The sequence below is a fragment of the Gopherus flavomarginatus genome, chromosome 3, assembly GCF_025201925.1.
Source record: "Gopherus flavomarginatus isolate rGopFla2 chromosome 3, rGopFla2.mat.asm, whole genome shotgun sequence".
NCBI classification, from domain to species: domain Eukaryota; kingdom Metazoa; phylum Chordata; order Testudines; family Testudinidae; genus Gopherus; species Gopherus flavomarginatus.
The window spans coordinates 22,952,653-22,978,569 of NC_066619.1; the positions used below are offsets into that span (position 1 = coordinate 22,952,653).

The following is a 25,917-nucleotide window of genomic DNA, read 5'->3' on the forward strand; positions in this document are numbered from 1 at the left end:
AACCGGTTTAAAATTACAAAGGGTTAGAAAATGTGGTTGCAGAAAATAAATAAAAAATACAGATATAATATTTGAATATACTCCCCCAAATGAATACAAAAATGGCCCTTAATATGATATATACAGTAATGAACGTTTGAAGCCATATAGTGCTCTCAATCCCTTTGTGCAACTGGAGCTGCACTGTGGATGGGGGACTGTATTATAGCCCTTGCTGGGATGATAAACTTGTAAAAGTTTTGGATGAACTTATCCAGTCTATTTTTTCCTGTGATAAAGCACCTAAGGTATTGCTTCTTGAGCACCATATTGGAAAGCTTGCGGGCTAAATGCAAGCACTGATACAACACCTAAGCCACAGCCCTGACACTGCTAACAAAATGGAGTGGTCTGGGAGGCGAGCGAATATATTAAATTTAGGGAATTAACCCATCCTTAGAAATTGATCCTACTCAAATGAATGGAAAACTCCCATTGACCTGAATGGTGCAGGATCAACTCCCTACTGAGGTCTTTTAATTCCTTTTTCTTACATACATGGGATGAGTAAACTGTCAGCAGCCATTCACATGAATGTTTTCTGGTTCAATAAAATGTTATACGCTGTTGTTCATAAAGCTGGGAAGTACATTTTTATTACATTTATTCAAGTAGGGGGCTGAAATAAAGGGGGAAGAACTTTATATTCCAAGGGGATGTTGCACTCTTAAATTGAGCAAAATATACATTTTGTGAAAGCAAAAAACTTTATAAAACTAATGCTTAGGATCAATATAAATGTCTCTTTAATGCTTATAAATTCTAATTAAAACCACTATGTTTAAATCAATAAAAACATTGCAATCCAATCAGTGCTGCACCAAATCCTGAAAGTGAAACTGGCTTCTTTGATATTCAGTGCCAAGCCAAGGGATATGCAACGGGTAAAGAGAGCATCAGCAAAGACAGGCACACTAGATTTTAAAGGATCTTTCACATTTAGTACCTAGGGTATGATTAGTAACACAGGAAAATAAATGTGTTTACCAAACCTGGTTTAAGTTGACAGAATCCCTTTAAATGTTCAATAATGGAGAGGCAGGTGTTTCTCTGTACCCACCTTTGGACTCCAAGAATGCCCAGCTACTTCCACACTATACCCACTCTGACGGTCCCATTTCAAAGCAATCACACCACCTTTCTGAAGACAGTCAAACAGGAATTCCTTTGGAGCTTCTCAGCAAAGCTCCTTCATTGACCATGTTTTAGATCCTGAAAGATACAAGGCACTCCTCCCCTAGGGGATTCAGGGGGCTGATCCCACAGAGGCCAATTCTAACTCAAATAAACCCATTAGTCCAACATTAAAGGTGGAAGCTGTTGGGAAGAAGTAATTAAAAACTGGAGGACTGGGGGTGGGGGTGTTGAACTCTTAATGGATCTCATATCCGAAGTCCACTTTAAAGCTGCCTTTGGCCATTTCAAGGAAGATAAGTGAGATGAGGTTTGGTCTGTGTGTTCACAATGAAGAAGCGATCATATTTTAATGCATTTGATCATCCTAAATTAATCCTTTACTTAAGGGGGAGGGGGCAGAGAGAGAGAGAGAGAGAGAGAGACATATAAACCTCTCAAATAGCATTAATCCAGGTACACACATCGTAGAATATTTGTCAATTTCATCCTAGTCTATCTGTCCAAGGAATTACACAGCCCACGTCACCGTAGTATTGAGCATTAAGAGGTGTATTATTATGACAGAGAAGTGTTGTTATCCTTGTGTTACAGGTGCAGAACTCCAGCACAGAAAGAGTACATGATTTGCCTAAGGGCACACGGGAAGTCTGTGACAAAACCAGGCACTGAATCTCATCTTGAGTCCCAGTTCACTGCCTTAACGACAAGACTATGCTTTGCACTAGCTATCAGTGAGTTCTCATAGTCCCTAATTTAATGTCTATTATAGGCTCTTTTAGAAAAAAAATGCGGAATAAGGACTTTGGAATTCGGTTCTGTAGTCAGGTGAAATCAGGCTCTTGGCATTTACTTAAGCTTTATTCAGGCAAGTCTCTGATTGACATTGATGAAAGTTTTGCTTGAGTCAAGACTAAAACCTAAGGGCCGGATTCTGCTATTACATTAGTGTAAATCAGAAGCAAGTCAGTGGAATTATTCAGTATTGACACTGGTGTAGCTACTCAGAAACTTGCCTTGAGTAAGGAATTTAGGATTTAGCCCACTGTAAATATCTGCAAAACGGCAGGTAAGATAAATACTCGTGTCTAACAATTGCACTGGTTCTTCTTTCCTGATCTCACTGGTTCTTTGTTCTGAGATTTATAAGTAGCACATTTCATGAGAAGTAAAATATATTCTACAGTGGCTAATGACTGTAATGTAGTTACAGGAAAGCATGAGAAATAGTAGAGAGAAAAAAAATCAACAGCTGAAAAAGAAACAAAGTTACTATTCAAGTTGTGCAAATCCCAGACTTCAATCAGATTAATTGCTAACATACCACGTGTATACAGTATAAAATTGTCAAACAGATAGTTAAGGGTTAATGTCTCTCTTACCTGTAAAGGGTTAACAAACAGGGACCCCAAACACCTGACCAGAGGACCAATCAGGAGACAAGATAGTTTAAAATCTCGTGGGAGGGAAGCCTTTGTTTGTGGGTTTTGGGTTTGGCTTTTTCTCTCTGAGTCCTGGATGGGGCTAGAGGTGTAACCAGGTTTCTGCCAATCTCCCTGCTACAGTCTCTTATCTGTTCAGAATTGTAAGTAGAAAAGGTGGTCATAGTCTTTTAATTTGTTTTCTTTTTCATTTGCACATGTGTACTTGCTGGAAGTAGCTTAAATTGTGTTTCTGCTGGAGAAAGTTTCTGTCTATTGTTTATAAGTTGAAAGACCCTGTAACTTTTTACCATCTAAAGTGCAGAGATAAACCTGTTACTTTTTTCTTTCTTTTTTTTATTAAAAGCTTTGCTTTAAGACCTGTTTGAGTGTTTTCTCCTAGTTAAGGCTCAAAGAAGCTTGAGTCTGTATTGCCTGAGGGAGGGAATGGTAAAGTTCCTCTTTGTGTTAGATTCACGGAGTTGAATCAGGTGATCTCCTAATGTTCCCAGTGCGGGAAGGAGCTGAGGAGGAAGGAGGGAGGGGGAAAGAAATGGTTTATTCCCCTTTGTTGTGAGACTCAGGAAATTTGGGTCTTGGGACCCCCAGGGAAGGTTTTGGGGGGAGACTAGAGTCGATCAGGTGCTCTACTCTAAGTCCTGATTGGTGGCAGCCTATCAGATCTAAGCTGGTAATTAAGCTTAGGGGAATTCATGCTAATACCCATATTTTGGACGCGAAGGTCCAGAATTGGGAATTATATTATGACAAAAATGCACAACAAAGATGATTTCAGGAGTATAAGGTGACACCATGAGTTAAAATACTTACCTGTCACTTCTGGAGGTCTGGGAGCTGATAATGATAATACTTTGCATCTTTCACCTGTAGAATAAGAACCAAATTCATTCCATTTAATAATCTCAGTGTAGTCTATGGTCGATATTTGTCAACATCAGAAACCCACAGCATTTGGCACAAATGGCAATCCAGGAGAGACCCACTACTGTAATAGTAAGTTAGTGTTGTAGTTCAGGACTGAGAAGCAGTTAAAGTAATTGGAGGAAGTTTGCATTATTCATTATTCCTGGGTCTTGTGCTAGCCACCTCTTTGACTTACCACAAAAATCACTATATTCCCTCAGAGCTGGGTGATTGTGCAGCATCTCCTGCACGTTCTAAATCCATAAAGCATTTGTTCCAAGATGCATTGTTATAAATTTCATGATTTTTTTTTAATGTTTAGCATAGAGGTGGTCAAAAAAGGGAAATCTAGTTTTGCAAAATGTGTCAATTTCAATATTACTTTTGTTTTGAAGAGTTTGAAACTGAGCCAATTTTCATTTTTAAGATTTTTTTCATGATTTATTTTTTCTGAAAACAATATCAGATTTATTTTTTCTGAAATGGTTATAGACATTTTTCATTTACCAAAGACCCGATTTCTAGTTTAAAAAATTGAAAGCTATTCTTATAAGCTTTTTGATGTTTTCAATACAATTTTTGGAAAAAAAGCAGCACTTCTTGCAAAAAATAATTTGACAATTTTTCATGAGAAAATGTTGTTTTTGAAAATGCCATTTTTCCGTGGAAAAAATTTGTTTGGAAAAATGCTGACTAGCTCTAGATTAGTGCTATTTAAGCAGGTACATTGCTTACATTGATTTAAATCTGGAGGTTTAGAACTCTCTCTCTCATATATACACATATTGCTTTGTAACTATATGGCATTCCATCAGTTTTGCTTGTACTGTGCAGCAACAACCATGATACAGTATTAAATTCATATGGTTCACAAAAACTCTCAAGCCCTGGTTTCTCTTTCACATGACACAACATTTCTGTTCAGCTGCTTGCTTTATTTCAGTGAAAGTGGCTTGAGCTTTTTCTTTAATAGTGTCTATATCCATATTCTGAATGTTCTGTAACTGTCCAAGGATAGACTCCTTGTCTTCTTCTTCCACTTGATCCTCTGCCACCATTTTCTGGAGGTCTTCTGGTAAATCTACATCATCACCAGCCATTTGTATCTGGTTCTCATCCATTTCACTCTGTGAGGAAAAACAAACATAGTACATTCCGTTATGACAGCACGCTGCCTTTGCTAATATACATCCTGATCTATCGCCTATAGAAGTCAGTGGGAGTCATTCCATTCAGTGGGAATAGAAGCAACCCATGGGCACTTTAGTCAAGATTTTTAGACACAACAAGTACATTTTGGTGTCTAGCCTAGGAAAGCATAAAGAGGCCTGATTTTCAGAAAATGTTGAGCACAGGCCCTCTGAAAATAGATCCCTGTAAAGTGCTTCAAGTAACGATCAAAAATTGAGGCACTCAATCACTTGACACTTTTGAAAATCTTGGCCATCACTGTTAATGGAGGTGATAAGTTAGATCACATACACAAGGTACCATCTATATCAACAACATCATCAAAATCAACTTGGTGCAACTCCCATAGTATAACTCACTTTTGGAAGCTTATTCTTTCAGCTGTGACCTACAGATGACATGAAGCTATATTTTTAAATATTTTCTAGGCTAAGAAGTCTATTGTGCAGGTGGTCGAGAAGTCATTAGCTTTAGAGAAATTGTGCTGTCATTTTTTTGTCGCAACGCTTACAAAGTATCTATTAGATCCTGAAACAAAGCCAATGTGCCAGTTTGCACAGTGCAAGTGAAAGCTGGAAAAAATACATTTGTATTTCCTCGGACTGTCGGAAAAGGCCTCCGATCAGAGGAATGGTGGTGGCGGTTGTGCTGAGGATGGGGATTGCCCTTTTAGAATTTGGCCATTGTAACATTATGCTGGGCTGCCACATCCCTACCCCCAAACTAGAAACTCAGTAAGTCACTTTTTCTGATCTGTTTCTTTCCAAGCTGTAAAAGATATCAGCAGTTCCCATGCAATCACTTTTCTAAGGGAAAGCTGACAGGCGCGGAGGAGCATGTGGTTAGACAGAGACATCCCTTAGGGGAGTATCTATAAATGGAGATTTCCTGAGTCCTAATAAGAATGAGAGGATGGAAGATGATAAAATACAGGTAGGAGCTGATGAAAAACAGTCCAATGAAAAAAAGTCTCATTCAGTTACATCATGTAATGGCAGACAGCTAAAAAGTGACAAGTTTTTTAGTGCTTATTTTTAGGATATAGCTATTCAGGCCTGTCTGCAAAGGCCTATACTTTAAGAATTTAGGTGTATTCTTATCACTTAGCTAGTTATAGAAACAAAACAAAAACAAAAAGATGGCTGGAAAGCTGCCCCTGAAAATGTGCCGCTACCAGCACATGCTTGGTTTGCTGGTGCCTAGAGCTGGCCCAGATGGTGGGATATAATTGGTTAAATAACCATGTTACAGTATGTTAGGATTGGTTAGTTAAATTTCAGTACAATGATTGGTTAAGGTATAGCTAAGCAGAACTCAAGTTTTACTATATAGTCTTCAGTCAATCAGGAAGTAAGGGCGGGAATGGGAACAGGGGATGGGGGTGGGGGAATTGGAATCATGTTTTGCTAAGGGGGGAATGGGAGCAGGGACGGCTCTGTGGTGTCAGAGCTGGGAAGGGGGACACTAAGGAAGGAAACTGGAATCATGCTTGCTGGAAGTTCACCCCAACAAACATCGAATTGTTTGCGCCTTTGGACTTTGGGTATTGTTGCTCTTTGTTCATGCGAGAAGGACCAGGGAAGTAAGAAGGTGGAGGAATAAGCCCCCTAACATTTTGGTGCTGTAACTCGGATACATCGCATCGGATAGGTGAATGGCAGCCTGTAAGTCCCCCCTCCCCAACAGTCCACGCAGTGAACTCTTGTGATGGTAATTGCGGGTTCTGGCAAGCCAGGGTAAAGGATTTTTTGGATAAATGGATAAGGAAGAACCAGGGCCTATACCAGGTGCAAGGGTCAGCCTGTGATGAGATTAAAGAAGGAAATGGAGGAAGTGGTAGGGGATCCAGAGGGATGGGGGTGGCTGAGGAGCCCACCCTCCTTTGGTATTATGGGTAGTGAAAGAAGGTCCCTGCTCATGGGGACTGGATGCCTTTCAGGGAAAGGAGGCACTTCAGTCCACTTGTGGGAGGTTTGAAGTAAGGGCAGCATTATGGGAAGCTGCCAGTAATCTTTCAAGTTTGGTGATGTTTCAGCAGGGGTTGCTGAAGGGTTGTAAATTAGTTAGGGGTGGTTAAAGATGATTTGGCACAACAGGGTTTAGAGTCAGAAGCAGAGTTAACAGACCACCTTTAGAGACAGGAGCTGGGACTTGGTCCTGGGAGAGTGGGGAAAAAAAGTTTCAAAGTGAAAAATGGCAGGGTTTGCAGGAGCAGATAACAACGCCCACTCTTCTCCCAGAGCCAGGATGAGAACCTGGGGGTAAGGGTTCCCAACTGTTTCAACTCGGGGAGCCTACTCTTGGTTCAGAGCCAACTATATCTTTTTCTTCTTTTCCTTCTTCTTTCTCTCGGTTTACTTAATTTGCTGCTGGTAGCCTGTACTTTAAACTGATCTGACAGGCTTAATTGGTTTCTCTCTACCTCTTCCCCTCCTCTCCCCCTGCCTTTTCACACTTTTGTTTTTCTGAAGTTTTAATGGAGGGTACTTTGGATACTCATGTGAAATGTTTTTGGTGTTTTGTTTTGTATTGTTTTGTTTGGGACAAAGTATGATGGAGGTCTGCTGTATTCCATTGGAATTTTTGGAGTGACAAATTGAATTGATGGAGACAAATGTTTTACTGCCTTTTGAACAGTCTCAAGGTAAAGACAGCACAGGTTAAGGCAGCTGCGTGGCAATAATTGTACTTGGTGCTGAGTTGTTAGAGACAAAGGACACTACCTTAAAGAACTAAATATAGGAGTAAATGATTTAAAGAAGTAAGTGAAAAGTTACAAATACCTTTTGCAAAGATTTCAGAGTGATAAGAAAACACCTAAATTCTTAAAGTATAGGCCTTTGCAGACAGGCCTGAATGCCTATATCCTAACACTTATATGCCAGTGCTAGAAGTCTAAATAATAAGATGGGTTAACTAGAGTGCCTCGTCTTCAATGAGGATATTGATATAATAGTCACCACAGAAACTTGGCAGAATGAGGAATATCAGTGGGACACAGTAAAACCAGGGTAAAAAATATATCCAGAGGACAGAACAGGTCATGCTGGTGGGGGAGTGGTACTATGTGAAAGAAAGCGTGGAATCAAATGAAGTAAAAAAACCTTGAATGAACCAAACTGTATCATGGAATCTCTATGGATAATAATTCTATGCTCTAATAATAAGAATATAGCAGTAGGGATATATTACCGACCACCTGACCAGGATGGTGATAGTGACTGTGAAATGCTCAGGGAGATTAGAGAGGCTATAAAAATAAAAAGCTCAGTAATAATAATAATGGGGGATTTCAACTATCCCCAGATTGACTGGGTACATGTCACCTCAGGATGGGATGCAGAGGAAGTTTCTTGACACCTTAAATGACTGCTTCTTGGAGCAGCTAGTCCTGGAACCCACCAGAGGAGAGGCAATTCTTGATTTAGTCCTAAATAGAGCACAGGATCAGGTCCAAGAGGTGAATATAGGTGGACTGCTTAGTAATAGTGACCATAATATAATTAAATGTATATTTAATATAAAACACCACAGTAGCCCAACACTGTAGCATTTAAATTTCAGAAAGGGGAACTACACAAAAACCAGGTAGTTAGTTAAACAGAAATTAAAAGGTACAGTGTCAAAAGTAAAATTCCTGCAAGCTGCATGGAAACATTTAAAAGATACCATAATAGAGGCTCAACTTAAATATATACCCCAAATTAAAAAACATAGTAATAGAACCAAAAAAGAGCCATGGTGGCTCAACAACAAAGTAAAAGAAGCACTGAGAGGCAAAAAGGCATCCTTTAAAAAGTGGAAGTTAAATCCTAGTACAGAAAATGGAAAGAGCATAAACTCTGGCAAATGCAGTGTAAAAATATGATTAGGAAGACCAAAAATTATTTGAAGAACAGCTAGCCAAAGACTCAAAAGGTAATAGCAACGTTTTTTAAAGTACATCAGAAGCCACTGGACAATCGAGATTCTAAAGGAGCACTCAAGGACAATAAGGCCATTGTGGAGAAACTAAATTAGTTCTTTGTGTCAGTCTTCACGGTTGAGGATGTGAGGGAGATTCCCAAACCCAAGCCATTCTTTTTAGGTGACAAATTTGAGGAACTGTCCCAGATTGAGGTGTCATTAGAGAAGGTTTTGGAACAAACTGATAAACTAAACAGTAATAAGTGACCCAGACCAAATGGCATTCACCCAAGGGTTCTGAAGGAACTCAAATGTGAAATTTCAGAATTACTAACTGTAGTTTGTAACCTGTCCTTTAAATCGGCTTCTGTACCTGTCACGGTATAATTCCCCACTCTGAACCTTAGCGTCCAAAAGATGGGGTACCAGCATGAATTCCTCTAAGCTCAATTACCAGCTTAGTACCCGTAGCGCTGCCACCAACTAGGAATTCCAGTGCCTGGCACACTCTGGTCCCCCCAAAACCTTGCCCGGGGACCCCCAAGACCCAGACCCTCTGGATCTTAACACAAGGAAAGTAAACCCTTTCCCTCACCGTTGCCTCTCCCAGACTTCCCCTCCCTGGGTTACCCTGGAAGATCACTGTGATTCAAACTCCTTGAATCTTAAAACAGAGAGGAAAATTTACCTTCCCCCTTCCTTATCTGTCCCCCTCCCAGACTCTCCCTGAGAGAGAAAGTAATCCTAACACAGAGAGAAATTAACCTCTCTCTCCCCCTTCCCTCCTTTCTCCCCACCAATTCCCTGGTGAATCCAGACCCCGTCCCCTGGGGTCTCACCAGAATAAAAAAACAATCAGGTTCTTAAACAAGAAAAGCTTTTAATTAAAGAAAGAAAAAAAAAACAATAAAAATTATCTTTGTAAGTTTAAGATGGAATATGTTACAGGGTCTGTCAGCTATAGATACTGGGAATACCCTCCCAGCCTAAGTATATAAGTACAAATTAAAATCCTTTCGGCAAAATACAAATTTGAACTCCTTCCAGCCAAATACACATTTGAACTCCTTCCAGCCAAATACACATTTGCAAATAAAGAAAACAAACATAAGCCTAACTCGCCTTATCTACCTAGTACTCACTAGTCTGAACTTATAAGAGACTGTATCAAAGAGATTGGAGAGAAACCTGGCTGCACGTCTGGTCACTCTCAGAACCCAGAGAGAACAACCACCAAACACTAACAGCACACACACAAACTTCCCTCCCTCAAGATTTGAAAGTATCCTGCCCCCTGATTGGTCCTCTGGTCAGGTGACAGCCAGGCTCACTGATCTTGTTAACCCTTTACATGAAGTACTTCTGTTCTATTAACCCTTAACTATCTGTTTTTGACAGCACCAAATGACTGGAGGTAATGTGATGACAATTTTTAAAAAGGGCTCCTTAAAAAGGTGACCTTGGTAATTACAGGCCAGTAAGCCTGACTTCAGTACTGGGAAAACTGGTTGAAACGATAATAAAGAACACATTTGTCAGACACATAGATTAACATAATTTATTGGGGAAGAGTCAACATGGTTTCTATAAAGGGAAATCATGCCTCACTAATCTACTGGAATTCTTTGAGGGGGTCAACAAGCATGTGGACAAGGGGATCCAGTGGATATAGTGTACTTAGATTTTCAGAAAGCTTTTGACAAGGTCCCTCACCAAAGGCTCTTAAGCAAAGTAAACTGTCATGGGATAAGAGGGAAGGTCCTCTCATGGATTGGTAACTGGTTAAAAGACAGGAAACAAAGGGTAGGAATAAAAGGTCCGTTTTCAGAATGGAGAGAGGTAAATAATGGTGGCTCTTGGGGTGTGTACTGGGACCAGTACTGTTCAACATATTCATAAATTATCTGGAAAAAGGGGTAAATGGTGAAGTGGCAAAATTTGCAGATGATACAAAACTACTCAGATCCTTCCAGGCAGGCTACGAAGAGCTACAAAAGATCTGTCCAAACTGAGTGACTAGGCAACAAAGTGGCAGATTAAATTCAATGTTGATAAATGCAAAGTAATGCACATTGGAAAGCATAATCCCAACTATACATATAAAATGATGAAATCTAAATTAGCTGTTACCACTCAAGAAAAAGATGTTGGAGTCATTGTGGATAGTTCTCTGGAAACATCCACTCAATGTGTAGCATCAGACAAGCCTTAAGAACAAAACTTCTTCTACCAAAGGCTCCTCAAAAAAGCACATCAGCGTGAGAAGGCGCTCGCATACTACAGTGATGAGGGTGGTATTAGATCCTATATAGGATAAAATAATTGGACAAATTCTTCTCCATCTTCCTTAAACCAAATATACAAAACAAACTATATTTAGGTCTCCAGTCAGCATCTGTCTATGACAGAGGTGGGCAAACTACTGCCTGCGGGCCACATCCGGCCCATGGGACCCTTCTCCCTGGCCCCTGAACTCCTAGATGGGAGGCTTGCCCCCGGCCCCTTCCCTGCTGTTCCCCCACCCCCACAGCCTCAGCTCACTCCACCGCTGGCGCAGTGCTCTGGGCAGCAAGCTCCTGGGGCAGCATAGCTGCAGAGTCCGGCCTGACCCAGTGCTCTGCACTGCACGGCGCGTGGCTGGCTCCAGCTGGGTGGTGCGGCTGCCTGTCATGGTGCATCTGTGTCGTCAGCCACCGGTGCTCCAGGCAGTGTGGTAAGGGGGCAAGAGGGTTGGATAGAGGGCAGGAGAGTTCGGCTGTGGTCAGGGGCCGGGACGGTCAGAAGGCAGGGAACAGGGGGGTTGAATGGGGGCAGAGGTTCCGGGGCGGTCAGGGAGAAGGGGTGGTTGGATGGGGCAGGGGCTCTGGGGGGGGCCATCATGAAGAAAAGGGGGGGCTGGATGGGGCAGTGGGGGAAGTTACAGGTGGTTAGGAAGAAGGGGTGGTTGGATGGGGCTGGGGTCCTGGGGGAGCAGTCAGGAAGGAGGGGGGGTTGGATGGGGTGATGGGAGGCAGTTGGGGTGGGGGTTCCGGGGGAGCGGCCAGGGAGCAGGGGTGTGGATGGGGGAGGGGTCCTGCAGGGGCCATCATGAAGAAAAGGGGGGGCTGGATGGGGCAGTGGGGGAAGTTACGGGTGGTTAGGAAGGAGGTGGGGTTGGATGGAGCGGTGGGGGGCAGTTAGGGGCAGGGGATCTGGGGGCGGTCAGAGGACAGAGAGCAGGGGGGCTCAGATAGGGGGTGGCAGCAGGCCCACGCCTGCCTCTTTGCCTCTAACGGGCCCTCCATACAATTTCTGGAACCTGATGCAGCCTTCACACCAAAAAGTTTGCCCGCCCCTGGTCTATGACAAGCTGAAAGTGAGGGGCTGTATTGTGCATAATCAGAGCACTGGTTGCAGCATCGTTAAGTAGGGTAATGGGAGGACTTAGACAACAAAAGAGAGAGTAGAATTTGGGCGTAAGGCTGAGAATGCAAACGAGAGACAAGGGAAGGAACTAGTTAAGCAATTAAAGGGAACGAAATGCAGCAAATACTATACACGCTTGTTTCCTGCTTGCCTGCTGAAAAGCCCTGCCAACGGGACTATGTCAATTTTTCAAACAATGGTCATTTTGTTCAAAATTTATGGTGAATTCTGATGGGTTCAGCATTCAGAAGAGCAGGCTATTTTGACACAGTTCACACATCAAAGATAAGCATTAATGCCTCATTATATCTCCAAAATGAAGCATGACAGTGGCTAAGGCCCAATCTGCATAAGCAGTAATGCTGTCAGCAGAGGTGCTTCAGAGAGTGAGGGGGTTCCGGTATCTGAATGACTGTATGAATGAATCAGTGTAAAAATGAATGAAAGAATGCACATGTGCAGTAGACATTCAGTCTCAGTTCTATAGCAAGGGAGGTCAGATAGGCTTACCCAGTTGCTTAATCATTATTTACTGTTTCAAATATATTGTCACACGAAAAACTCTTAGCTTTGTTTACCTCAAATGTGATTTTTTTTCATATGCAGTTAAAATAGCCTGGGCAATACCAGAGTTAATATGATGCAAATAAAATCAACATGCCATCTCGTGGCTGCTTGCAAGAAACAATAGGAATATGATTTGCTACTACTAGATCTGTTGAAGACAGCAACAATATTATAACAAATATTCTTTATAGAGTTAATGTGTTAATATGGAAACTTTTGCTACAAAAGGAGTTTTATTTCTTGAGGTTCTTCCCAAACAGTAGTATAGGTGGATGAGGGCAGACTTCAGATGACAAAAGTTACCCTAAAAATTAGGCAAATTCCCATTAACTAGGCAGGCATAGATTTCCCAACCTTCAGAACTGTAGCAATAAATACATTAATACTACTCCATAATGAATTACTGTATATTAAACCCATACATGCACATGTGTATATAGTACACTCAGCCCACCTCTACACAGTCAATGGTGGGGTTGAACCAAAATCCCAAGACTGAAGATCCTGGACTGTTGAAGTGTTTGAAGTCTGGTTTCAGGAGGCAATTTTTTGGATTCAACTAGTGTCTGACTATAGTGGGCCAAATTTAGAAGTGATGCAAGCAAGTACAATTCTAGTGAAGTCAGGGGAATTGCAACTGCTTACACCAAATCTGTATTTGGCCCAGTGGCTGTTAATCTTGCTTAGAATTCCAGTAGGGAATAGACTACCAATGGTAAACTAAGAAGAATATAAACCTCAGCCTTCCTTTCAAGGCAGCTTCTCAGAGCTCCAGTTTTCCTACTTTGATTGTTTAATGGAAATTTAGTTTAGATATCTGGATTCTACTGATTTGCATAAGTCTGATAGAACAAATCCCTTATTATTTCTATTAGAAAATCTGACCAAACTTTTCAGTGGGAGCTAGCTGGTGCCCAACACTTAAAAAAATCAGTTCTATCATTCAGGTGCCTATATACAGAATTAAGTGGCCAACTTTAGCATCCTGTTTTGAAAGTCTTGGCCTTAATAGCAAATTCATTTTAGAGCCTGCTGAAAAAAATGAAAATATCCTTTATAATACATTCATACCAAAACCCACCAGTCCTGGCCAGTGAATTCTTTTTCATTATTTTACATGGAAGGTGCTCAGACACTATGAATAGGTGCCAGTATAAAATCGTAAGATAAATAGGTGGAAACATTGTTTTCACTGGTGAGGAAAGCATGGACTTCAATATTTTAACTGGGGAAAGCATAATGTTACTTGAAGGCTTGTGGTCTGCTGATGAATCTCACACTACTTTCTACATGACTCTGCAAGTGCTTTTCACCACTCACTTGAGGACTTGCACTTCTGAGAGTATAGAGTACATTAGCCACTGTTTTGCCTTAGCCTACTTCCTTTAAAGCAGCATCTGCTCTAAGCCAGAGCCCTGATTATGGACCTTATACATCAGTGTAATTAGCAATCGTCTAGTCTAACCATTCAGTCTGATCAATTCTATTTAAAATCAAAGCCAAAGGGACGAAAGATCACAGACTAATCCATAGGGGAGCCAAACGATCTCCTCAATATCATTAAGCAACAGACTATGTTTAGGTTTATCATTCTGTCATGTGATTTGGCTGTGCCTAACGTACAGCAGTGCTTGGATACGGTGAAACTGAGTAGAATTCAGGGTTGTTTCAGTGCTGTGCAATGGGCAGATGGCAATTCCAATTAGAGTGAATCTGCATCTACAATGAAAGTTGCATTCAAAATCTGACTTCATTAGGGCTGTGGCTGTGTGCTGGGATTGCCAAGGGGAAGCAATTCTGCACTCCCAGGCACTGTGGCACTGCTGTAGCCTCAGGGTTCCAGTTATACCTTTTTGTGGAGAAGAATGCCTGGCAGATTTATAGATCCACTAGCCCTTCTCCCCACAAACTCCCTTTGCAATGGAGAAAGATCTCACCTCCCACCCCTGCAGAGCTTCATGGCGCACAACTCGTGTGTGGAGCCTGCATGGAATCCCCAAATCTTACTCCTCTTTCTACAGCAGAGCTACATCTGTTCTGCTGGGCCAGGGCCTGAAGAGAGGATTTGGCCTGAAAGGGAGTCCAGTATGTGTTTTGTACAGACAGTTCTCTGAACACTCAATTCTCCAAATTCTCCGCTTCAGTTTCCGTTTGTGCTTTGACAATATCTATGAGGTAGAACAAGATTATGTAGCATGCAGCATAACGTTTAGCAAATCCCTTATTTTGAGAATAGTGCAGTTATTAAATTGAGTCAGTGATAGTCTGGCTCCAAAAAACAAAAAGGGTTTTAGGGATTATGAGGTTGCATGTAATTAATGACATGTTTCTTTGGTTCTTCATGCATTGTAAGAGGAAAATGTATTCCTTTTTTAATTTAAAAAAAAAAGAGAATGTAAGTGCATCATTTTATAATGAGCCTGTTATATGGATGATGCTTAATGATCTGTAAACCTTTTCCTTTGAGTGGCAATGAGTGAGAGACTTTTCATACGCAGCAACCAGGAATCTGCCAAAGCAATGTCAATGGACAGTGAAAGTACAGAGATTAGATTATACTGTACATTTCAGCTGCAGTCCAGATGGTGCTTAGAAGGATATTTTGCAAAGTCTTACATAAAAGCTGGGAGCGATTTATGTTTCACTTCTAAAAATATGACAAAAATGCAAGAAACTGACAAAGTCCCACAATTCTTTCCCTCTCCCTTGACCATTTCATTCTGACATTTTGCCCAGATCTCCTAATTTTTCCTACAGTTTTTCCACGTGGTTCCTCACTGCCACCTCAGACTTTTTTAAAGAAGCTATAAGCCATTCATGTACAGTTAGAGAGATGTCATCTCCCCGCCCCTCCCTCCAGTTTTTTTGGGAGGAGGGGTAAGGCAACAAGAAAGATTTTCTAGCCACTTCCAAACGACCGGGGCACAATGAGTAGTGAGATGTACAGTTACTGGATTTGAGGACGCCAGTCTGGGCTTTAAATGTGCAAGAGATAAACACAAAAAAATTAGAGCTAAAAATTCCACTCCATGGTCTTATTACTGGGCGTTCAATAACACAACACAGGTGGGAGCCAAGGAAAAGCACTGTTCAAGGTGAAAACAGACCAGTTCTCTTTTCAGAGGGGAGTTACACTCCTGAGGAGAAAGGAAGAACAGGGCACCAGGGGATAAGGGATGATGACGACTCCAAACCAGATTTGGATGCCAGTTACAACAGTGTAAATCCAGACTTCATGAAGACTTTTGTGGTTGGTAATGCTAGGGATGCCAGTGAATAAGGCACTGGATTGGGATTTAGGACACCCGGGCTACATTCCCATCTCTGCCACTAATCTTGGGCAGGTTGTCTCATCTCCATTGTCCTTTCCCACTCTCTCTCTCTCATCTGTTGGGACTGAGAACTTTGCAGGGCAGAGATGGTCTCTTACTATACATCTGTACAGTGCAGCTCAGTGCAATGGGATCTCAATTGAGCCACTAGGCACTACTATGACAAAAAAATAAGAGTTAGTTTGATTTACACTGGTGTAAAGCAGAACACAGTCCAGACCTACATTTAAAAACAAACCCTATCGGATACAGAAGTCCAACAGAAGCAAAACAATGCCTATCTCTTGATTTAGCACAGGACGCAGTATGTTGGATTCTCTCCCTGGCTGTGCCTTAATTAAAAATAATAATGCAATACCATCTCTGTCTAACTAACAGCTATAAATCAAATACTGGAACATAACACTGAGAACTGACATCTCAGGTGCTGCTCAGATGTCAAATTCAGAGATGCAAAAACATTTTTTAGAATCAGATTTGGTATAATTTAAAATTAAAATGTCAGTTTCATCAATGTCTTTGAATTTTCAATCTATTTTTCTAGACAAATCACAGTATGCAGCACACAGTAACATATCTACAGTGTAACAAAGCTTACTAGTCAAGGTATTGAATCCACACTGTTCTTCCACTGTTACACCAACATAACACTGAAGTTAGGTGGTGATGAATCAGGTCCCCCCAATGCAATGTTTAAAGCAGAGAGCTGTGCTCTTCCCCTATCTCACAGAGGATTCTTTGCAGACTACTGATTAGTTCCCTTACCACTATGCTTTCTTTTCCTGTGCAGAGAGAGATAATCACCTCCAAGTTTCTTGGCTCCTCTGTGCATGCAGTCCCAAAGTGCCTCATCATTATTATTAAATATTTATATCTTAGCACCCAGAACCCCCCAATCAGGACTGGGGTCTGATTATGCCTGGTGCTTTAATTTTGTTATTTCACCTTATAAATATTAGGAATGCCAAGTCCCGTCTTCTCTATTTTGCTGAAAGTCTTTCTTAGAGGAGCCAGACATATAAATCTGGAACTTTCTCATTCTTCAACTGAAGTGGGAAGCTATAGATTTTTTTTTTTTACCCAAAGAGCTTTTCTTCAAACTCTTATTCAGTCCATTGAGTCACATAGGTGTCAGACAACAACATTTTAAAGAGTCTGAATAAGAATTGCTTCCCCTCACACATTATCAAGGTTTCACCTTGCTTTCTTTCTCTAACATAATCCTCACAGCTCTCCAGTCATCCATGAAGTTTTCGAAGAAAACCAAGAGACACAGGCCTGACTTTCTAATGTAAGTAACTTCTCATTCAGCCTCTTTTTTTTTAAAAGACTCTCTGAATACATGTACAGCTAGAGAAAACAATAGTAGACCTAATTTTGTTTTCATTGTTGATCATCTTTAAAATAAATTCCTTTTGTTACTGGCATTTTGTGGTTGGTTTTGGAATTACCTTGGCTGATCAAATATCTCCAGTTAGCTGTATATTTATATCAAATTGCTCAAATTAGCCCAACAGTCCCATCATGATGATGTTTGAAAAGAGACACTATTTAGTACACAATTTTGGAGGTCATAACCTAAGTTAGGATAACAGGAACTTTCCTCAAATGATGAGCTTTTTAAATGCAACTCATGAGGTATCTCCTATTTTCACCACCTTTTAAAGGCCTAATCCTACAAACTTGAGACTTCAGTGGGACCATGTGTGTGGGTAAGAAATACTCAACTGAGACCAAGCCCAGTGTTGGGTAAAAAAATCAATTATTAAGCTGAATCCAGCTGACAGTATTAAAAACATGCAGTAGAGACAGATCTTACCTTGGAAATAGGTGATATGCTGACTACTGTGGAGAGGCAAAAGTTGTCAACAAATCATACCTCTCATGGATGAAAACATCTTTTCAGTGACAAACCTAAGCTGACAATTCTGTTAATAGGATTAAGGTTCATTAAGGAACTGTTTTCTCCTATAAATCTGGTCCAAATAGCATGGAGCTTTAGGTTGTGCACTAATGTGGGGGCCCTTTCTAATCTTGACGTTCATTATTTTATTTACACCTTAGGATACTTTTTGACATTGTTAAAAATTTACGCCTTTCAGTTCAATAGCTTGTTATTTAGATTCAGGCCAAAGTTTCCACCTGGTTAATGCAATTTGGCTGCTATTACCTCTTTGAAAGTATTATGCAGTGCTTTAGAAGGATAATGAAGGGGTATGCTTTTGTGGGGGAGATAATTTGAATCTAATTCTTTGTTTTTTCCAATGTATAATTTATATATTTTTTCTATGATCAGAGGGAGGAAAGTTGGGTTACAACCAAGAAAATAATAGATCATGTAGACGCACAGATCCAAAATGGTGACTCTTGCAACACTTATCCAGTTAGGCCCCAATTCAGCAAAGCACATGCTTAACTGTTTGGCTGACTCAGAGCTTCTGCCCTTACTTGGGCAGAACTCCCACTATTGTCATTGGAAGTTTGATCAGAAAGGACTGAATGAAAAATGAGGCCAGAATCCTACAATGAGCACTGGAGACATCCATTGGGCTCACTGGGATTTTGGACAGAGCGGTGTGTGTGGGGAGAGGAGACCACCTGTTTAGAGATTACTGCAGCATCAGGGCCTAAGTATTACTAGGGTTGCAGCAGTCTAATCACACAAACCCAAACACCCTTGCCTGGTAGCCCTGCCTCGTGCCTTCTCTGAAGCCCCATTCCTGCCCCCAACCCTTCTCCGAGGCCCTGCCCTGCTCACTCCATCCCCCCTCCTCCCCCACACCCTCACTGATGTTCACTGGGCTGGGGCAAGGGTTCCGGGAGAGGGTGCAGGCTCTGGGCTGGGGCCGATGGGTTTGGAGTGTGGGAGGTGGCTCCGGGCTGAGCCTGGGGCATGGATTGGGGAACAGGAGAGGGTGCATGGTGCAAGCTCTGGGAGGGAGTCTGGTTGCAGGAGAGGGCACAAGGCTGCGCCAGGGGATTGGGGTGCAGGTTCTGGGAGGGAGTTTGGGTGTGGGAGGGGGTTGAGGGCTGGGGCAGGGGGGTGCAGTCTCTGAGAGGGAGTTTGGGTGCAGGAGGGGGCGAGGGGAGTGGGCTCTGGTTGGCAGCACAGCGGAGCTAAGGCAGGCTCCCTGCCTGCCCTGGCCCTGTGCTGCTCGTGGAAGCAACTGGCATGTCCCGGGGGGTGGGCAATGGGAACTGTGGGGGCAGTGCTTACAGGCAGGGGCAGTGTGCAGAGACCCTCTGTTGTCCCCCTCCCCCATCCCCCAGGGGCTGCAGGGACATAAAAAAAATTCTTTGACTACACCAGTGCTAGGAGCCTGGTAACAAACAAGAACTGGATTTGTTCATTTTTCAGCATAAATTTGATCTAGTTGGTATTACTGAAACCTAGTGGGATGAGTCACACTTTTGGAATATTAAAATCAATGATTATAACCGACAGACACCCCCCGACTTACACAATTGTTCTGTTCTGGAAAGCCTTGTGTAACTTGAATTTTGCGTAAGTTGGAAATGTATACCCATACCTTATGCAAAAATTTCTCTAACTTGAAAACAATTATGAGGTAAGTCAGTCGGTAGCAGGAATTAATCGGAAAAATGTGACTAATTGGTAATTGTTTAAGAACATTTTACTAGATGCCCCAAAAGACACAATTCCATAATCGAGGAATAGGGCTGTGCTGGTTAAAAAATGTGACCTGGTTTAGAGGGGAAGTGAAGGCAGCTATAAGAAAATAATGTACAACAAAAGAAAGAAAAGTGAAGCTGATAGTAATTAATATAAATCAGAGGCTAAGGAACTGTAGAAAATTGATAGAGGAAATACAGGGACACAAGGAGAAATCTACAGCAAACAGAGCTAAAGACAATAAAAAGGAGTTTTTAAAGAATATTACCAACAAAAAGACTCCTAAGAGTGGAATTGATCCATTACTAGATGGAAATGGAGAATGATCAATAATAAAGCAGGAAAGGCAGAAACATTCCATAAATATTTCTGTTCTGTATTTGGAAGGTGGGGGCGGAGGAGGAAACAGATTATGCAGTCATATAATCTGATAACGCGCTGCATTCCACTAATATCTCTGGAGGACATTAAACAGCAGTTAGACATTTTTAAATCAGAAGGTCTAGACAGCCAGCTCTTTTAAAACTCTTGGATGCAAGTTAGGTTGCTGGGCCATTAATGCTGATTTTCAATAATTCTTGAAGCACTAGGGAAGTTACAGAGGGCTGGAAGAAAGCTAATGTTGTGCCAATATTTTAAAAAGGTAAATGGGATGACCTAGGTAATTATGGGCATGTCAATCTGACATTGATCCCAGGCAAGATAATGAAGCAGCTAATATGGGTCTTAATGAATAAAGAACTAAAGGAAGGTAATATAATTAACGCCTGTCAACATGGTTTTAGGGAAAACAGATCATTTCAAACTAACTAGATACCTTTTTTGATGAGATTATGAGTTTGGTTGATAAGGGTAATAGTGATGTGTTTCTAGTGGGGTCCCATGGCGATCAGTTCTGGTCCTACACTGTTGGACATTTTTATCATTGACTTGGAAAAAAATATAAAATAATCTCTGATAAAGTTTGCAGATAACAAAAAAATTGGGGGAGTGGTAAATAATCAAGATGACAGATCACTGATACAGAGCAGTCTGCATAGCTTGGTAAGCTGGGTTCCAGCAAACAACTGTGTGTTTTAAATATGACTAAATGTGTACATCTGGGAGCAAATAATGTAGGTCATACTTACAAGATGAGGGACTCTATCCTAAAAAACAGCAACTCTGAAAAAAAAAAATTGGGGATGGCAGTGGATAATCAGCTGAAGATGAGCTCCCACTGCGACATTTTGACCAAAAGGACTAATGCGATCCTTGGAAGCAAAAATGGGAATCTTGAGTAGTAAAGATGTTATTTTACCTTGAATTTGGCACTGGTACAACCATTGCTGGAGTACTGTGTCTAGTTCTGGTGTCCACAATTCAAGAAGGATGCTGATAAATTGGAGAGGGTTCAGAGAAGAGCCACAAAAATTATTAAAAGATTAGAAAATCTGCTTTATAGTGAGAACCTCAAAGGAGCTCAATCTATTTTAACAAAAAGAACTTGGTCACAGTTTACAAGTACTTACACGGGGAACAAATATTTGATAATGGCTCCTCAGTCCAGCAGAGAAAGGTATAACAATCCAATGTCTGGAAGTTGAAGCTAGACAAATTCAGATTAGAAATGAGGCACACATTTTTAACAGAGAGCATAATTAACCATTGGAACAATTAACCAATGGTCATGGTGGATTTTACATCCTGGACATTTTAAAATCAAGATTAGATATTTTTCTAGATCTGCTCTCGGAATTACTTTTGGGAAGTTCTATGGCCTGTGTTATGTAAGAGGTCAGACTAGATGATTACAATGGTCCCTTCTGTCCTTGGAAACTATGAATCTAAGACTTAAGTGTTAGTGCTGTTATTACAATGGAGAAATTCAATGAAAGCCACAAGTGAGATAACTTTCAGAGTCTGAGGCCTTGGCTACACTGGCGCTTTACAGCGCTGCAACTTTCTCGCTCAGGGGTGTGAAAAAACACCCCCCTGAGCGCAGCAAGTTACAGCGCTGCAGAGCGCCAGTGTAAACAGTGCCTCAGCACTGGGAGCCGCGCGCTCCCAGCGCTGTAAGCTAATTCCCTCGGGGAGGTGGAGTACCTGCAGCGCTGGGAGAGCTCTCTCCCAGCACTGATGTCGCGACCACACTCGCACTTCAAAGCGCTGCTGCGGGAATGCTCCCGCGGCAGCGCTTTGGAGTTTTGAGTGTAGCCAAGCCCTTAGGCTGTGATTTTAGGTTTAGGATCCTTTGAATATCCTAGTCTAAGGGTTAATATAAAATTTTCGCTTTCTAATGGTTCACAGATGTATCATTCAATACTGAAGAGCTGAAAGGGAGCAGGTGACAAACAAAGGCAAACAATTTCATTTTTACACAATGTCATTTAAAAATAATCCTACCACTTCTGACAGCAGCAGTTTTCATTGATGTCACTGAGCAATTAAAGTCAGTCAGCAAGTTTTCAGTTATGGAGAAGGGTATATATTTTAAATGATAGATTGGATCACTAAAAAAAATTGGTTTTACATCTGGTAACGAACAAGATTTGCCAAGTCTTATAAAGAAAGATGGCACAATTTTATGAAGCTGCAAGTTTGATTTTTTTTTTTATTTTAAACAGGGCTATTTGCTTTTAAAGTGGTGAGTTTTAGGTACAACAGCTGGTTATGCTTTAAAGTTAGAGTGATGTAATGTTATGAAAAGGTCACCAGAGGGCCTTTAATGGCTAAAGGTTCATAATAGACAATCTAACTGCACTACATACAATACACAGATTTATATTTGCTTTTTAAATAATGAGCATGTGTGTGTTTATAATCATTTTCTGAAGCAATGTGGTTTTGTTTTCTGACAGATCAGTTTTAACTACTTTGTGGTTAGGTTCCCAGCTTTTTTTGTTTTGTTTCTTAAAAAAAAAAAAAAACATTTTTGATGTTTTGGAAGGGAATTCTTTAAACCATTGGGCAGAGGTGGCTATAACTAAGTTACTTTTTTTGTAGGAGGTAGATGTGTAAAATATAGTTCAGTTATAGGTTAGGGAACATGTTTTTAAATTCTCCATTTAATTCATATACCAGCAGTCTCAGGTTTTCTTGCAAAAAAAAGAAGAGTTTTTGAATGACGTTAAAATATTAGCTGAAGCTGGCTGTGCAAAATGTATGTAAATTTCCTTACAATGTTTTTGCCTTGGAAAGGCTCTCAAAGAGGCTATTTCAATAGTTAGGGTGCTGTTTCTCTGAGACAGTGTGATGGTACACCAGTAGGGTTTTATTTATTTTTCTAGCAGACCACTGGAGATCTATGAATGATGCAGGACTCTCCAAAATCCCACACGCATCCCTGGGTAACTGTGTGACACCCACAGATTGCAACTTTCTTAAAATGCTCCCTGGCCACACTATAGCAGACCTTAAGGTGGCCATCCTGCAGCAAAAAAACTTCAGGACCAGACTTCAAAGAAACTGCTGAGCTTCAGTTCATCTGCAAATTTGACACCATCAGCTCAGGATTGAACAAAGACTGTGAATGGCTTGCCAACTACAGAACCAGTTTCTCCTCTCTTGGTTTTCACACCTCAACTGCTAGAACAGGGCCTCATCCTCCCTGATTGAACTGACCTCGTTATCTCTAGCTTGCTTGCTAGCATATATATACCTGCCCCTGGTAATTTCCACCACATGCATCTGAAGAAGTGGGTATTCACCCACGAAAGCTCATGCTCCAAAACGTCTGTTAGTCTATAAGGTGCCACAGGATTCTTTGCTGCTTTTACAGATCCAGACTAACACGGCTACCCCTCTGATACTTAAAATGCTTTGTGCTCATGAATGCCTTAGGGAATTATTTTGATTTTTTCCCCTCCATTATATAATCCAACTCCCTCCAGCCTCATTAGTGCCATCAAATACAGAGTCAAGGTGGAGACAGTGGCACACAAAAGAGCTACCAAAAAGTGCCTCCCCCAGGGAAAGAAAGCAAATGAAGACATACAGGCTGCCCTCCAGACTGCGTAAGGATACAAGATCCAACAAAGGCCTTGATGAATTTGTGGCTGTGTGGTGGTTTAATGAATGTTATAATATTCTTCAGGGAGACTGAGAAGTGGCAACAGTAAATTTCTTAAACAAGACAGTTTACCTACTCACCTTAAGCCAGATTATTGCAGAAGGTTCTCTTACAATTGCAAGTAACAGTGGTTAAAAGTACAGAGATGGGTGATGGGCCTCCTAAAGCAATCAACACTGATGACATGCAGTGGAACTGGAATTGTTTTAAGAAATCTGCATGATAAGTTTATTTTTGCTGGTCGACTCTTGTGATTTATGTCAGCGTGGAATACCCCAGAGAGTTGTTAGAGGGAGTCAGACAGCTACCAGTTGTGGTCCATTTTTCAGACCAATGACAGATTGGTTTGAACAATGTCACCATGTTTGAACAGCACTTCAGGTCTCAGTCATAGTCCTGTAGCATGAAATTGGAGACTTCTTAACAGTTGGTGAAGAATCTCCACAAAAAAGGCCTTTATTTTGTTGCACAATGAACACTACAGAATACTACAGCATTCTTAATGGGAAAACTTTAGTTGGTGAACATTTTTTACTACAAGTTCTGCTTCCTGACTTTTAGCTATAAAAACAAATATTCATGCAAAAACTCACAAGACCTGTTCAAGTTTCTTATTCCCAATTTTAACAACCAGGGAAAGTGATAGGCTGCTGCTTACCTTGTGCCTTACCTTCACAGAAAACAGGCAAACAGTAATTTATGTATATGGTGATAAAGGAAGTACCTGATACACTGAAGAGTTGAATGCCACTTTAGAAAGGGTTATAAGGTGGCTAAAATTTTTAGATCGGAAGCTCTTTTGGATAGGGACTCTCTTTTTGTTTGGTGTATGGACAGCACCAAGCACAATAGTAGGGTTGTGTTGGAAATAGGACAGAAAAACTATGAATATTTTTAAGACTTAAATTTTTCCTATTTTGAATCAGGACAAATACCCAAATCTAAAAAATAGTAATGAATAATTTTTTTGTTTTGGATTAATTGAAACATTTTGTTTCAATAATTTTGAAATGCTTGTTTAGATTTAGATTTTTTAAAACATTTTTTTCAGGCTAGTTAGCTTAAACATTGAAATGAAAAGTTGTGTCAAAAAACGTCAAAACCAAATTATTATTTTTTACAATAGAAAAATTGACTCTTTTCAAGTCTGGATATTTGTCCCTGTTTCACAAAGTTTCGATTTTGATGAATTGGCAAGTTTTGATGAAAAAATTGTCAAAAAATTTCCAAGCAGCTCCATGCAATAGGATCTTGGACACTAATGGGGTCTCCAAGGTGCTAGCACAATTCATATAATTAATGACAACAACAATAATGACATTTGGCATTTTAGCTAAGGAACCACAGAGCCATTTGAGGAAGCACATCAAAATGCACCTCTGGCCTGGTCCACACTACGCAGTTAAATCGATTTAAACAGCATTAAATCGATTTAACGCTGTACCCGTCCACACTACAACACACTTTAAATCGATTTTAAGGGCTCTTAAAATCGATTTCTGTACTCCTCCCCAATGAGAAGAGTAACGCTAAAATCGATATTACTATATCGATTTAGGGTTAGTGTGGACAGAAATCGAAGTTATTGGCCTCATCATTTTACAGTAGCTACCCACAGTGCACCGCCCCAGAAATCGATGCTAGCCTCAGACCATGGACGCACACCACCGAATTAATGTGCCCTAGTGTGGACGCATAAAATCGATTTATATCATCGGTTTTATAAAACCGGTTTTAGTTATTTTGATTTTATGCTGTAGTGTAGACGTAGACTCTGCCAGAACAAGAAACTTCTTCTTGTACCTCATTGATATATTGGGGAAACCCGAACAATACATAAACAAGGCAGACATTTATATTTAACTCCCTTGCCATGATTCTCACTAAATTTCAAAATTGTTTTTAAATCAGATAAGTTTGGGCAACAAAAAATGCCCCCAACAAAAACCTGCTAAAAACCCCCTTGTCTAACTCTTCCAGTATGTTTATTTTTTTTCCATCACTTTCCAGATCAAAGCAAAGAAGGGACACCAAGTGACTTCAGTATTTTTATCAACTCTGATCAGGTTAAATCTTCCGTATTGTTCTCAAATAAGCAAGAACAAAACTCATGGCAAGAAGTCTCATACTGCTAGCTAGAACTGATGGAAATTTTTCCACACAAAAAGATTTGAATGAAATAATGGCCTTTTTACAAATAGTTTAGAGAAAAAAAAATTGACAGATTTTTTTCTTCTTTTTTTTGGTGAAACTTGCTATGATTCTAATCTATATTTTAGACAAATTTTATCAAAATTGTTTTTAAGACATTAT

General features: G+C 40.7%; 1 protein-coding gene across 1 annotated transcript in view; it reads right to left on the bottom strand.

Annotated features, from left to right (window-relative positions):
- Positions 1-4,417: 4,417 nt before the first annotated feature.
- CPLX4 (complexin 4) overlaps positions 4,418-25,917 on the bottom strand; it is a 31,434-nt gene continuing 9,934 nt past the window's right edge. The window contains exon 3 of the mRNA XM_050944799.1: positions 4,418-4,645. Within this exon, the coding sequence (XP_050800756.1) occupies positions 4,418-4,645 (228 nt within the window). The remainder of the gene's footprint in view (positions 4,646-25,917) is intronic.